A 16167-nucleotide genomic window follows, 5' to 3' on the forward strand; every position below is an offset into this window, starting at 1 on the left:
TATTACATATATATATATACATACATACATATATACACATATACATATATATACACACACACACACACTTACACACACAAGGAGTCATATACTTGAATGATTTTAATGACCGATAGAAATCCAAGAAGAAATCCCTTTACTTACTGTGCCAATGAATATGCAAAACAGTTGTATGACGTCAGTGTAGACGACAGAATACAGGCCCCCAAACAGTGTGTAGAAGATAGCGATGGCGGCGGAGATGAGGACACACACAAGCAGGTCCATGTCCAACACAACACTGAGGGATGCACCTGCAAAGGAAAGCAATGTACAATATGTATCTTTCCCTAGCCATCTGTTTCTTATTGCTAACATGGACTTTAAATTTGATAGGATACGTATACTTCCGGATTCTTGGTGGTTTGGCCGTGTGCTTTAGTCTCTGTCTATCCTAATTGCTTCGTTTGCATGGTGGGTGGGAGGTGATTTTGATCTTGATCAAATAAAGATTGACAGGAAGGTCAAGCCTAAAGGTGACCCAGCACAATTAGCAAACGGGTAGCTATCACAGGAGGTATTTAGGAAGATTAAATTACATCATAAGGTCCCTTCCACAGTTTCAATACATTGACGAAAATCCAAAACCCTTCCCGGAGGTCATGTGAACGCGAAGATCACGAAAACCTCAACATTCTTCTTCAAGAAGGCTGAAACGTCCGATTTTTTGCTTAGATTGTGACGCAGAGTGTCTTACCCAGTGCAGCTAGAATGCCTGCCCCCCAGAAGATGTCTCCCAACAGCTCCGGGATGACGAGCAGTCCCCCCATCCTCCGGCCGTAACGCTGCTGGAAGGGGTCCAACATGGTGACGTAACCCTGCGACCGGAACTTCTTAGCGAAGAAGAGTCCACCTATGGATGCATACACATGGCAATGGTCAGTAATTTGCCATACATGGAAATCATAGATTTCATACTTCAGTAAAACCAACAAGAAATCTCCGATGCAATTTCAGGGTGACAGAACTGGAGTCAATTTCCCGGTTATTCTTTTAATGTACCATACTGATATCTGTGAGTCGATGTCACTGACGGTAAATGTTTGCTTGTTTTGTATCGTATGTTGGTTCTAGATGTTTACGGGTGGTAGCCAAAAAATAAATAAATAGACTCCTCACATAGCTGGCTTTGGGTCTATTCTAAACGCCTCAAGTATGAAATGATGCCCAAAATTTGCTAAGAAATGGCAGTAAATGTCAAACAGATTTCCTCATCCAGAATATTTTTGTTTTGCCGCCCTGAAATTCCATTGGATGCCTTTAAGATATGCCATGCGCCCATTTCAAACGTCCCCAAATGCCGTACAACAGTCGCAGAACGTACCAATGATAAGTCCCAGAGAAGACCCGATGGGGCCCTGGCACCAGACGGCGCCCTGTGTCGGGTTGAAGATGACTTCGGCTGTTCCGTTGATGTAGCCTCCTCCCACCCAGGTGGCTGCAGTGAAAATAAATAAAAAACGCCAGTGTTAACTGACAACAATTATGTATACATCTAACTCCCGTACGTCTGGGACCACATTGTAGATACATTTCCCTGTAATCACGCATATGTGTAGATATGTAACTATTGCACGTTTGGGAATGCGACACCTGTGCTGCAATGCAATGTGAACCAGTCAGAATTGTCCTGAGGAAGGTGACAGGCGGTCACCGAAAGGTTGGCTAAATAAAAGACTTGGTTGTGTAAAAATAGTCTCTTTACTCAACGCCAGTGTTGTTACACAAGAATTCTCAGTTTTTGGATAAACTTTTGAATAAAATCACTGCGAAAGTTGCTGCATTAAAAGTAACCAGTTATTTGCAAACCGCCAGACATTTGCCGGGTTCGGGTCCAGTGTTTTTGACGGGGAACCTAAGAAAAGAGAGTACTAAAGCTGACAAGGCCGACATCTAGGCTAAGAAGACATGACCATGTAATGAGACACTCGACTAAACCATTTATATGTCAAGCTTCCGACTATTGATTAAATATGATAGATTGCTTCAACTAAACCTTAGCCCTGGGGGACAGCGAAAAGGCCGTGTATGTAACACAGCCTTATTGTATTCCTAGCTGGAAAAACGCGTTCTTCTGCCCTCTGTGGCGATAGGCCAACACGATAAATCTATTAAGTAGGCATGGACCATTCTGAATACTAGAAAGGCACGTTAATAACGGATGCTTTGTATAAACCTGTACAACCATGTAGGATAGGTTCTTGAATGGCGTTACGAACATCTGCAAGTATTTCTTACAACTCACTTGTCAAAGTGATCGTTTTCGTTAACAAGTCACACGGATTATATATGTTATGATTTCTAGTACTAGTATTCGTGGCCTTGTGTTGAGAACAATACGTCTACTCTTCTCCCCCCCATTTGATAGCCTAAGGCGCTGGATGTGGAAGTAAATTAGCATTATTTGCATTTCAGCCGCAGGGGAATTGTTATGCCCGTCTAAATTCTTTAAAATTTCTTTTTGTCTAGTTATGCTCTCTAAAACAGGTCGCGACATTAATACCACTTCAGATCGATATATTCTCTTAGAATCGATGAAACTGGCACAAAATGACTTCCAGATTACTGTTTGGTATGTTTAGTTCATGCCAATATCTACCCTATGAAATTGGGCGGTGCAATGACCTTCTGTATAATGTTCTTGGGCGGTGCTATGGCCAACGGCTACAACGTATTGTGACACTGGTGAAAGATTACATCTAAACCGTACATTAGAGTCAGCGAATAATGAGAAATTGTCTACAAGTCAGTAGGCGTAGGCGTTACTTTTTTTACCCTAACGTACATAGTCATAATCTCTAGATGTTATACTTCAACAGTGTTACAATACGTTGTTCCTGTCAGGCATAGTAGGGTCAAGGACATTATACTGTATAATGTTCTTGGTAGGATGGGCTCGGACAAAAGTCGGCCGCTCCCTAAAAATTGTACAATTATCAAGAGTACAGTAGACCAAGGACATAGACCATTCCTCTCAGAAATGTTAAATTTGAGCTCGCAGACTCGTCGTGTATGTTTGTGTGGGGTCGTGTGGCGCAACAGCAGAGTGCTCGACTCGGAACAAAGAGGTCCCGGGTTCGAGTCCTGACATGACACCGATCTTGTGCCCTTGGGAAAGGCACCTTATTCGACTTTCCCTACTTAACTCAAGTGAAAACGAATACTGTCTGTCCTGTACTGTGAATATATTTATGTTCACGAGGACTTTTTAGCGTTATCGGCCAATCTGAGAGTTCGCGAGGGATTTGACTTCACGAATCAGTGATTTTTTTTAGATTTTATCAACGCCGCCACCATGTGTCGATACGCAGACAACTTGGTTCCGATTCCGTGCGTACCGCTGGGCGCCAGTACTAGTATTTATTTCTGTGTGCGGGACACAACACCAGCAACAGCCGCCTATCGTTTTACACGTGCATTGCACTGTTACAATTTCAATAAATCAAATCAAAAAGTTATCGCCAGACCGACCTGTGAGTGTGAGTAGCCCGGTGAAGGTCCCGATGTTCCTGCCGGCCAGCATGGCGTTCTCGCTCTCGGTGCTTCCCTCGTCCTTCTTCCCCCTCCGTCCAGCCCACATACCCACCGCCAGAATAAGCAGGTAGAACACCACGATGGCGACGATTCCGGGAATGTTTACCGCCATTTTTTTACCATAAAATAACACAACCACCAAAACTCGCTGTTGCCCCGAGCGTACCCTTTGTACAAGTTGTCTGACGGAATGGAAGATTACAAAGCTGGGAACGAGAGTGGATCAACCGGTTGCATCTAATTGCAGACAGTCCGTGAGCCAGATTACTAGTACATCTTTCATGTGAAGCGTCTACCTTGTCTATTGTTTGTGGTCGCCAAGGGTTTACTAGACTTCATTTCTTCAATCTGTATAGGCTGGCTAACGATCATTTCTTTGGCCAATGCATTTCTTGGGCCATGGCCCACGACTTTCCTCACTTAACTCAAGTGAAAATGAGTATTGTCTGTCCTGTATTGCACTGTTGCAATTTCAATAAATCAAATCAAATCAAATCAAATCAATCAAAAACAAGGTAAAAACATCCGCCTACATGTATAGATGGGACAGTACAGTCACGTTACAGTCTTGATATACATGTGTTACGTTTGCTATCATTGATGCCTATCTTGGGAATCGCCACTATCATTATCATTGTAAAACGATGAGAGCATAGACCTTAACATGTATTCACTGTTTATATATACTTGGCGGGTCTCCCCGGCCCTAATACACATGGATACCGTTTGATTTTTCTCCACTTCAAATTCACCTCGGAATTTTCAAACACGACCAAAACATTCTGGTCAGCCACAAGAATGGACACAAGAATGGACACAAATATCTACAATGAGAATTCCTAGAATGCAATTCGAATATACAGGAATAAACAAAAAAGATTTTTCAGTCAGACGGTTTTCCTGCTCATTCCGCCGATAATGTGAAGGATGCATATGATTTCTTGAGGTAACTAGCCTCCTGTGCAGGCTTCTAAGCGGGTGGAAGTTAAGATTTCCCCGAAAAAATTCATGCCAGCGTCGGAACTTTTATCATGCAAAACACGTGCCAGACAAATCTTATTTAAAAAAAAGTGCTACGTGCGGAGAAGTCTGTTAACTGTGTAGGCGTGGACTGTCTTTCAATATGCATGTGCGATAGGCTGTCTGCATGTTTCGGTCTTTCAACGTTACCTCTAGCCTCCTGTGTAGGCTTCCGAGCAGGTGGGAGTTAAGAACTTAAGATACTGTGGTTCTTTTGCCAGAGAACATTATACGACCAGAGAATGTTATGCCACGATAGAGGGTTTATACCCGCCCTCTGTATCTGTATCTTTATCAATATAGCCGGTAAAACCACCCTTCCGCGAAACACACCAGCTTCGCAAGCACGCGGCGCGGCGGCAGCTGGCTATATCACACCGAACGACCCTCTCTCGCGGCACAACATTCTCTGGCGGTATAACCCTCTTTGGTCGCATACTAGGAACGTTCTCTGGCAAAACAACGCGTTTACTGCATTATGAAAACTCCAACCTACTCGGAAGCCTGCACAGGAGGCTAGAGGTATACTAGTAATACCGTTCACTGGCAAAACAACGCGTTTACCACAGTATCTTAGCTCCCACTCGCTCGGAAGCCTGCACAGGAGGCTAGAGGTAACGTTGACTAGAACGTGCAGACAGCCTATTACACATGCATATTGAAAGACAGTCCACGCCTACACAGTTAACAGACCTCTCCGCACGTAGCACCTTTTTTAAAAATCAGATTTGTCTGGCACGCGTTTTGCAATGATAAAAGTTCCGACGCGGGCATGCATTTTTTCGGGGAAAGGTGTAAGAAGACCATATATGGTTTGTTGCTATGGTAACACCACATCATAGCAAGAGATTAGTCTGTCTGTATTTCTTGGCGTAGCGAGAAGATTCTGTCGCAGACAGAAGTGAAGACGTTTGCTGTCAACACCGAGGCAAACTCAGGTATTTCGAGTTTTTCTACTGTTCTGTACCTGTATCACTATAGCCGGTATATCCGCCCTTCGTGTAACACACCAGCTTCGCAGGCACGCGGGGCGGCTATATCACACCGAACGACCTGTTACACCCAATATTTGCACACTTAACAGCAGGAGTTGTTTGAAACTGTCTAGTGATAATGCCCCAACTGTGCGCGGTGGCAACGAGTTCCTGTCTACGATAGGTCTTGGAAAATGTGAGTTTTAGTACACAAAGCTGGATCTTCCCACTTAAAGCAGAAGAATATATCGTTATGAATGTACATTCCGACCACAGCATTTCCATTTTTTCCTGTTTGATCTCGGATTTGTCGCAGGATTTCTTTCTTCCACGACAAAGGAAAATTCCGTGTACCAGTATCACCAAAAATGCTCATATTTGGGGTTTCTTAGTTATTACAGTGTTTCCAATAATTACTGCTTTAAAAATTTTCTTAAAAGTTGCTTAAAACTTAAGGTTGGTCACTTTTTCCAATGTTGCGGCTTCTGTGGTGGCTTTTGGTTCTATCATGGAATTATTGTATCCACAACCGTGTTTTATCCATGTTCTTCATAGCCCATGCGTATTATATTATGAACCGTGCCTGGGGAGCAAATTCTCGTTGTTGGATACACGTAGACGATCCAGAACCGTGCCTGATCCCAACCTTAACACGTGCAGGCATAGAAGTAGGCACGTGTCTGTTTCCGTTTCAATTTTATTCCAACCGTCTGCTCTGCTCTGTCTGCCCTATCCTAGAGAATATCCCTAACTGAAGCTAGGTACTCATTTGCACATGAGTCGACTGGTGAAATAGCTGCAAAACGCATTTCCCCAAAAGCATAACACTGAGCCTGCCAGGGATTCAAATCTAGCACGTTCACATCTGAGTCAAAATCCCTTGCCACAAGATTGTCACCGTATGACTGTAGCACAGTTGATTATGCATTGCATCGCCAGTATGTAGTTTTTTTCCACAACATATCGGCATATTCAGAGACCACCCCAGACTCATGTATGACATGTTTGCTTAAAACCAGCTCATGCTCAGTCGTGTCCGTACGGCAGTCCTTGGCATTATGTGCGGGGCTCTCAGTAGCAGATTCCCGGCCTTGTTCTGCATTTATTTATTACTCCGTGAAGGAGGTATCCCTCCTGCAGGAGTATTGTGGTCAGTCGGTATTTCGTGTTCGCAGCTAAAATACAGGGTTCCCCTAATTGCATGTAATTTTATACGTTGTCTGCAGGCACTACCCGTGATGGTGCACGTATTTTTAATTTTACTGTAGCAGTTTTTATATTAAAGTAAATGCATATTTCAGAAACACCCCTATTTTTTATAAAACCCGCGGAATGGACCATAGCTTAAGTAGCTGTGTGGTAGGCAAGGTTCTGGAAGCAGATATTAGGTGGTCGTTAAGTATAATCGTTTGTGAGTATCTGCTGGGATTGTGACTTATGGTTTGCACCTACTACCTTGTCAAGTAAATAATATGTAGCAAATGAAAGATATTTTTTATCAAAGAGGACTTTGTTATTCTATTTACATTGTCGTGTTGTTGATCTTTGATACATGTATGTACATGTATTTACAAAATGTAAGACTTCACGGAGAATTGTTGCCTATGGACACCTGTTTATCTATTGGTTTGGCCTTCAATCCTCACAGCCAGGGCAGCCCAACTAGCCAGCGGCTGTTACAAAGGGCTCGCGCTTTAGTCTTTACTTCTGGGAAGGAAGTATTGTTTTGGGTGGCGGTAATTTATGCTAGGTCTGTATGTTTGGCCTCCGAAAGGAGTGAACAGAGATTGGGTTTCGCTTCAGAATAGATAAAACTGCCGCCTTAAAGCTTCAGAAAATATTTCCAGAATACACCATGACAGTAGACATCTGAGGTATTGTTTTGGGTGGCGGTAATTTATGCTAGGTTTGTATGTTTGGCCTCCGAAATGAGTGGACAGAGATTGGGTATCACTACTTGATTATAGATAGAATTGTCTTCTAAAAGCTTCACATCATATTTCCATAAGATTCTATGACAATATACATCTGGTCAGCTGACAAGTAAACGGATTATTTCATTGTCTAAGGCCATGTTGATTATATGGATGACATCCTCCGGGAGCCCCAAAACTGATGCGCGCGTGCGAATAAAAAAAAGTTTAAAAAAAAAGTTATTTTCATTATGAAATCTACGTGGTCATGAGGGTTGAGCAAATGGCACAGAATATGGTTTGGCGAATAATCTTGTCTTCAAGTTCATTTCTTTACAATTTCGTCTTTTTTCGTTTGATTTTGGCATTCTACGACATTGGTATAGTTTTTATTAATTTTTTTTGTAACGTATGGTATATTTTTGCTCATTTTGCAACTGTTTTGTACGATTTACAGTATGATTGAAAACTTTTTTTTTTTGGAAACGGCCGAAAATTCATGCGCGCGCGGATGTCATCCATATAATCAAATCAACATGGCCTAAACACAGCCGACTGGAACCAGATGAATAATAATATTATGTAACCTTGCGACGTATAACCTTCACCCCATCTACAAGTAAAAGAGGGAATCCTTGACATAAGAGGCACGTATACACTATAGAGTTCTTGATATGAAGGACACACCGCCAACGTAAATATCTATCCGTCCTTGGAGGAACACCTATCCTGTGTATCTGAATTGTTTCGTATGAGAAGCCATCATTCGGGTGAGTTTCGGTTCCCACTTATTGTATCCAGAACCGAGCCTGTCTAGCTCTGTGCCTAAGTGGTTTGAATAAGGAAAGGTTCTGGATAGTCTATCCGCGTATCCAAGAACCTACATGTAGATTTTCCCCAGGTGGGGTTCTGGAAGCCCAGAAGCCTGCCTGAGCATATGGTCTTCACACAGCAGCCCTATACTCGTATCATGGCCCTTTTCCCACTAGGAAAAAAGTGTCCGGATCGAGTCGATTAGTCGATCCGGATCGAAGCCGGATCAAAACAAATCTATTCTGCTTGATCCGGACAATGTTATTCTAGTGTGAAAAAGGCCTAGCCTGGGTGCCATCCTATTTGTATGCCAGAGCTCCCATACTCGCTCCCTAAGAAATAGTCGGGAAACGGTTAGATCATTTTGGTTTGGTGAAGATGTCGTGATGTTTGGTGGTGATGAGATTTCTTAGGGAGTGAGTATGGGAGCCCCGGCATACAAATAGGATGTTACCTAGGCTAAAAAAAGGCCTATGTCTAATAGACTCCCAGGTGGTGGCAAGGGACAGCAAGCGACCCATGGAAGAGAGCGCAGACGGGGAGGGAGGGGGCACCAAGCCGCCATCAGTTGTCCCTCGCTATCTTACCGTGGGAGATCACGTCCTGGCGTTCTCGGAGCACGAATTAGAAGACACCGGCGACTACGAGGAGCCTGAGAAGGTGAGAGCTAGATATAGAAGATGTAAAAGAAATAGAAGACAGTTATCCTTTTGTAATTGAAATGGTAATTGCTTAGGTGGGGTTGTAGGACGCTTTAGTCCTTTTTGTCTTATCTGTTTGTACATATAGTTATATTCTCTCTCTGTCTCTCTCTCCCTCTCTCCCTCCCCCTCTCTATATATGTATGTTATTTATCTATCTTTCTCCCTCCTCTCTCTCTCTCTATATATATATATATAGAGAGAGAGATAGATAGATAGATATAGTTATATACATATATATATAGATATAGATATTTGTTTATTGTCAAGTGGCGCTGGCAGAATAAGTGCAGCGTCACTTTGTCTTATTGTGCTTTGAATAAATAAAAATAATAGGTGAAAGCGGGGCACGTCGAAGATTCTTCCCCGTCCCCTAATTATGAGAAACCGGAGGATGTGCTCGGGTGCATAGAGCTTGAGGGGGAAGAGTCTCCCCCATCCAATGACTACGAAACGCCGGAGGATGTGCACGGGTACAAGGACGAAGGTTTCTATGAGAACCCAGAGAATATCTACGGCTACAAAGTATTCAAGGCTAAAGGTGAATCTAGTTGTATTCATTGAATATTAAGTATCCATAATACCTTACGCTCTTACAGAGTTTCTATAACATGTTTGAAAATTTCCTGATTATGATTTTATTGTATGTGTTGTGTGTTTGCTTGTGTTTATTTTTTGTGTCTTTTCACATTCTCTGGATGATGAAGGATCATCAATTTTGAAGTCGTTCAGATTCAAAATCTTGATAAATTTTCACCTTTTATATTTCATCTCAGCCCGTCTTATGAAAATGTTTATCGACTTGAAGTCTGGGAAGAATCGCTGGCTGATTCTGGGCTGTTCACTCCTGGCGATAGTGTCAGTTGTAGTCATGGCTATACTGGCACCTCGTCTCATACATGACTTTAAGGTAGGTTAGTGTTAGTGCATCTCTTGGCTTGATTTCGGTAAGGAAGATTTAAATGCATCCAGTGCAGTTTCAGGGGAACAAAACAGAAAGAAGAAATCTGTTTTTGTCGTTATGTATATGTCACACTTGATTTTCTGGCAAGAAAATGTGGTTTTCTTTCCTTCCTTGATAACGTTAAGTCCATGTTTTCTTATAATTTTCGGGACGGAAGTATTATTTTGGGTGTATGCTAGGTTTGTATGTTTGGATTCAGACGTGGGTGGGTGGAGATTAAGTTTCACTTAATTGACCTAGTTTTGACCCGGTATGTCTTGGGTTAAAGGATGTGGTATCTAGGAATGTATGAAACATAACTGATGGTGTGATAGCAAAGTAAGTTCCATCATAAAATTGTATGAGTAATAGTGCATTCTACGGTGCAATTCACTAACCTATAGAAACGGTGCAATTCACTAACCTATAGAAACTCAAGGAGCTTAGAGAGCTCGCGAGGCAGAAGGCACGGTTGAGGTGAAGAAAGACTGAATGCGGCTACGGGACATTTCCACACGACTGTAGACGCAGAACACAGTGGATGATGATGATAGTGATGATGATGGCAGTGATGATGATGATATATGATATTGAAATGCAATCTGGTTTGCCTGTCTTTATAGGAGGCAAATTATAAGAAGAATGAAAATGGCCCGGTGTTCGCGGCGAACTTACCTGTCATGAAGTCAGTCGCTCCGTGGATGACCACCATGTACATGGAAAACAGCACGACCTTCGTTATTTTGACTACAGCGACTTCTCCATTTCCGAACACCAGTCTCGATGACACCCAGACCTTGCCTACAATCGTGACGCCTCTGCCAACCACTGGTGAATGATGTTGATATTTCGAACATCGTACTAGTGTTGTATGTATGTATGTGTGTATGTATGTATGTATGTATACATGTATGTATGTATGTATGTATGTATGTATGTATGTATGTATGCATGTATGTATGTATTTGAAATGACTTATTGGGATCATTTCTGTTCTCAATCCTCTGCTCAAACAGACCTGAATGAGTGCACCAAAAATCCCTGTCAACACGGACGCTGTGAGAACAAAGATGGCGGATACAAGTGTACCTGCTCGCCTGGAGGGACTGGACAGAACTGTCAGCAAGGTGAGTTTTAAAGATTTTTTTTCATGTTTCGATATTGATTATGATGTATTTTCATACTAATGCCATATGCATGTATGTAAATTTGTAATTGCTGAGGTAATTTCTATTCTCAAATAGACCGGAATGAGTGCACCAAAAACCCATGTGAACACGGACGCTGTGAGAACAAGGATAACGGATACAAGTGTACCTGCTCACCTGGATGGACTGGACAGAACTGTCAGCAAGGTGTGTTGAAAGAACAAGTACTTCCAGGAAGTTTGAAATCTCTTCTTCTTCTGTTTATTGACTCTGATGCTGGCTGGTAACAGAGTTTTGATGCTTAGTATCGATGGACTACACATGAAAAACCTAAATGTCTTTTCCATTTTCACACAGAGATAAACCAGTGTACCCCAAACCCATGCAAACATGGACGCTGTGAGAACAAAGATGGCGGATACAAGTGTACCTGCTCACTTGGATGGACTGGACAGAACTGTCAGCAAGGTGAGTTTTAAAGATTTTCTTCATGTTTTAATATTGATTATGATGTATTTTTCATTCTAATGCCGTATACATGTATTGTTGAGGTCATTTCTATTCTCAAACAGACATCTATGAGTGTGCCAGAAATCCATGCAAACATGGACGCTGTGAGAACAACGATGGTGGATACAAGTGTACCTGCTCACCTGGATGGACTGGACAGAACTGTCAGCAAGGTAAGTTCCTTAATTGAAGTAATCAATATGTTTTATGTGTGTGGTAGGGAGATGTTCATATTTTTCTTGATTGTTTGTTTGATTGATTGATTGATTGATTGATTGATTGACTTTGATCGTTGCCTAGCATTGATGAGCTAGAAAGACCTGACATTTCTGTTCTATTTGCACACAGAGATAGATCGCTGTACCCCAAACCCATGTCAACATGGACGCTGTGAGAACAAAGATGGTGGCTACAAGTGCAGCTGCCTTCCCGGATGGACTGGAAAGAACTGTCAGCAAGGTGAGTTTCAAGAAATATTTTCCATGAAGTTGATTATGTCATTGACTTTCAGGGTAAACATAATAGCTACAATATCCAATAACATAATACAAAGAAGTCATCTCATCACTCCTCCTGTGGAAACCATATGGCAAGACTCACTCAAGAAAACTTACATATCCAGCTACTCTCGCAAGGGACACAGGATTACAACAACAAGACCTTCCAGCTGCAATGGAAGATCGTACTGTGTGGCGTCGTGTTGTGCAGGAGCTTGCCCCGTCCCCCAGCCAGGGTGTCGACAGATGATGATGATGACGACAATATCCATCTGGCAAGCCTAACTTGTCTTTTTGTTTTGTCACAGACATCAATGAGTGTACCAGGAACCCGTGCAAACACGGACGCTGTGTGAACAAAGATGGCGGGTACAAATGTACCTGCTCGACTGGATGGACTGGACAGAACTGTCAGCATGGTGAGTTTCAATAAATATTTTCCATGAAGTTGATTATCTCATTGACTTTCAGGGTCAACATAACTGCAATATTCATCCTGCAAGCCTAACGTTTCTTTCCACTTTGTTACAGACATCAATGAGTGTACCAGGAACCCGTGCAAACACGGACGCTGTGTGAACAAAGATGGCGGGTACAAATGTACCTGCTCGCCTGGATGGACTGGACAGAACTGTCAGCAAGGTGAGTTTAAAGAAATATTTACCATGAAGTTGATTATCTCATTGACTTTCAGGGTAAATATAATAGCTACAATATCCATCTGGCAAGCCTAACTTGTCTTTTTGTTTTGTCACAGACCTAAATGAGTGTACCAGGAACCCGTGCAAACATGGACGCTGTGTGAACAAAGATGGCGGGTACACATGCAGCTGCTCACCTGGATGGACTGGAAAGAACTGTCAGCAAGGTGAGTTTCAAGAAATATTTTCCATGAAGTTGATTATCTCATTGACTTTCAGGGTAAACATACATGTAATAGCTACAATATCCATCTGGCAAGCCTAACTTGTCTTTTTTGTTTTGTCACAGACATCAATGAGTGTACCAGGAACCCCTGCCAACATGGGCGCTGTGTGAACAAAGATGGCGGATACAAATGTACCTGCTCGCCTGGATGGACTGGACAGAATTGTCAGCAAGGTGAGTTTTAAGGAACATTTTTCTTGACTATTTTTCCTCAGTTTTTTTCCTTTCACCAATTCTGAACTTTCCTTAAGCCACGGTTATTTATCTCATCGACTATCAGCGTGAACCCTAATGCACACATCTTTAAATGTTTGCTACTGTTTTGTCACAGATATCAATGAGTGTACCAGGAACCCGTGCAAACATGGACGCTGTGTGAACAAAGATGGTGGATACAAATGTACCTGCTCGCATGGACGGACTGGATTTCACTGCGAGCATGGTAAGTTTTTTTCTTATTACCAAAATGTTGAATGAAGTGTGTAACTGCAGCTTTAGGTAGGAGCCAGTTTTCCCTAAGAACTGTTGTCTGTACGCCCTCTTGGCATTATAATGTTTCTCTTAGCTCTTCATGTATTACACATCTTCTCTCTGACACATATACATACATTACTAGTTTTAAGAAGAGATCAAGGACGTTCTACAAGCCTGTAGAATGTCCTTGGAAGAGATAGAAAGTTAGATTAATAGAACATAGAAATTCATGTTAGCATATGGCTTTATACCATTTCTCGATACATTCTGTACTCATTGTTCTTATCACTGTCAGTGTGCAATTAGCCCTGACGGGCACGAACTTGCAATAAAGAACAAATTTGCTTTTCACAGCCCTAACATGCAAGGGTGGGTGGAGCGAATATAAGAACCACTGCTACAGGTTCTTCAGTAACAAAGCCAGCTGGCATAAAGCGAACGAGAATTGCAAACAACTCGGTGCAAATCTTGCTTCTGCCACAAGCCCCGGAGAGAACAAGTTCATCACAGGACTCATCGCTGGTGGTAGGTGATGTATTTTATACACCAGTACCGGAATTCTCCTAGTTTGAATGGTGTTAATACCTGTAATTTATATCATCAACAACAACAAAATACCATGTAAAAACACACGGGTTGACTGGTGCAACCTTAAACCTTTGTCTTTTCAGTTCCTTAAGGTAACCCAAAGCATGTGAGTGGTGCGTTTAAGCCTAATTTTGAAGTGAAAATTGAAGTAAATGAGAAAAAATGACTAAAAAATCATAACTTCTCTGGTTGATTTCAGCCCCTTCAGTTTATTCACGACATGTGGTTTGGTTCGGACTGAATTGTCTGGAAGGGCCATGGAAGTGGTCGGATGGGTCACCGTTCATCTACGACAACTGGGCTCCAGGTGAACCTGGCAGGAACTTTCAGACCATGTTTCTCGGCCGCAAGGCCGTGAAATGTGCCAATATGTACTCCAAGGTATGCACATTGTCCCGACTTATTTTGTCAACGTTATCAGTATAGAATGTTGCTATTAGGCCACACCAATTTAAGTTGTTGCTTCTCAGATCAACCTGTCCATTTTTTTCTGATTTGCCAAAAAAAATAAAAATTTGAAAATTTGGCTTCCAAATTAACTGCAAAATGCTCAATGAAAGACATATTTTGGTCCCACGGTTCCTTTTCGTTCTAGTTCTTAAGTTTTTCAATGTAACAATGCAATTTTGATTTTTATTTCATTACAAGTTCAAAATCTATTGTTTTAAATATAGACCAGCCTGGTATGTTCACTTCATGGCTCACATTTCCGGCTATCATGGGGTGCCTTGGTCTGTTTTTTTTTTCGCCCTGTCGCTCCTAATTTTTTCTGAAAAAATCCGAGAAACAACAAATAAAATTGGTGAGGCCTTAACATATTTTAAGCAAGCAACGCGAAGTCTATCAGAGATGCTAATCTTCCGTACTGTTTTGATTTAATCATTGTGCTACTGTCAATTTGATTTACTAAGTTGATTTCTATGTCTGTTTGACTTACCTTTTCTTTTTTAGTCTATTGAATATTTTATGTATCATGTACATGTGTTAATAATTTTGCCAGTATGTTGGCCTTGAAAAGGTAACCTTAACAAGCAACACCAGGTCCTGTTTCACCATACCATCAACTGTGATGGAAAAGCATAATAGACAATTTAGATAAGCAGAATGAAAGCTACCTAACTCTATGTAGTCATTGATTTTTGTAACCTTTTTTGTAACATTTTTTGTAACAGGACGACAAAGGTTTCGTTACAAAGTGGATTCTCCGAGCAACTGGGAAAAAAGGAATGTGGAACGACCACCTCTGCAGGGAGGCTCTATCCTATGTTTGCGAGATGCCAAAATGATATAAAGTCAATTCCGAGGAAGAAAGCACTTAAACAGAAGGTTCTGTACCAACTGATGCTGTTGCATTTTTAGCAAAAAATATAGGCACTAAGTGATGTGTACACTAGTACTCATACTTAACTTACTTTGATGCTCCTGAGCCTTGAGAATCATGATATTACGTAGCAATCAAATTATACTTGCACAACATTCTGTCTTTAACACTGCTAAGAAATGAAAATTATTTCTGAAGAGGAAATTCGTCAAGCAATTTGAACTAACGTCTAAGTTGTAGCAGTATAGTCAGATGAAAAGAAAACTAATTTTTATGCTTAAGAGTTTTATGTATTAATAGACACAAAAGAAGTATGAAATGAAGACTTTATGTCTTAGAAAGCAAGACAATGTTGTAGAAAGTAGATCGTTGAATAGCCACATTGACTGGAAACTAATTTTAATGCTTAAAAAATTGATGCCTCTGATTTGAAAAACACTTTAAGGAGCCATTAAGTCCAGTAATACTGGAATGATTATTAGTCTTTAAGTTGCTGTCAATTATATCCTTTCTTATGTAATGATTCTCAACATGATATTACGTTAGATGTCAACTACCATACAAATATCAACTGGCATACAAATTCCAATTGCAGATCTTAGTAATTATTGAAATGCTCTTAACTGTATTTGAAACAAAAGACGTGTGCAATGAGAAATTTGTCAAGTAATTTGTATTAATGTCGCTGTAAGCAAGGCAGAATCGTTGTAGTGAGCAGATTCATGAATAGTCAGACTATAAAGGGAACCTAATTCTTATGTTTGA

General features: G+C 41.4%; 2 protein-coding genes across 2 annotated transcripts in view; one reads left to right on the top strand and one right to left on the bottom strand.

Annotated features, from left to right (window-relative positions):
- The window catches only part of LOC109485053 (high affinity choline transporter 1-like), a 9129-nt gene extending 5293 nt beyond the window's left edge, over positions 1-3836 (bottom strand). The window contains exons 1-4 of the mRNA XM_019788452.1: positions 3511-3836; positions 1364-1477; positions 737-892; positions 145-293 (exon numbers count right to left, since the gene is read on the bottom strand). Coding sequence (XP_019644011.1) covers positions 145-293; positions 737-892; positions 1364-1477; positions 3511-3685 — 594 coding nt within the window. The 5' untranslated portion in view covers positions 3686-3836. The remainder of the gene's footprint in view (positions 1-144; positions 294-736; positions 893-1363; positions 1478-3510) is intronic.
- Positions 3837-8812: 4976 nt separating this feature from the next.
- On the top strand, positions 8813-15615 carry LOC109484996 (neurocan core protein-like). Its single transcript, XM_019788369.1, has 8 exons — positions 8813-8953; positions 9331-9535; positions 11182-11292; positions 12624-12734; positions 13083-13193; positions 13848-14018; positions 14281-14462; positions 15254-15615. The coding sequence occupies exons 1-8, from the start codon at positions 8813-8815 to the stop codon at positions 15365-15367; spliced, it is 1146 nt and encodes a 381-aa protein (XP_019643928.1). The 3' UTR covers positions 15368-15615.
- The last annotated feature ends 552 nt before the right edge of the window (positions 15616-16167 follow it).

The sequence above is a fragment of the Branchiostoma belcheri genome, unplaced genomic scaffold (genome assembly GCF_001625305.1).
Source record: "Branchiostoma belcheri isolate BF01 breed outbred unplaced genomic scaffold, Haploidv18h27 scaffold72, whole genome shotgun sequence".
Taxonomy (NCBI): Eukaryota; Metazoa; Chordata; class Leptocardii; order Amphioxiformes; family Branchiostomatidae; genus Branchiostoma; species Branchiostoma belcheri.

Bases quoted from the DNA above. Each gene is read 5' to 3' on its own strand.
- LOC109484996 (XM_019788369.1), top strand. From the start codon at position 8,813: ATGGAAGAGAGCGCAGACGGGGAGGGAGGGGGCACCAAGCCGCCATCA. The intron at 13,194-13,847 runs GTGAGTTTTAAG...TGCTTTTCACAG, and splicing joins TGGACAGAATTGTCAGCAAG to CCCTAACATGCAAGGGTGGG. The intron at 14,463-15,253 runs GTATGCACATTG...TTTTTGTAACAG, and splicing joins GTGCCAATATGTACTCCAAG to GACGACAAAGGTTTCGTTAC.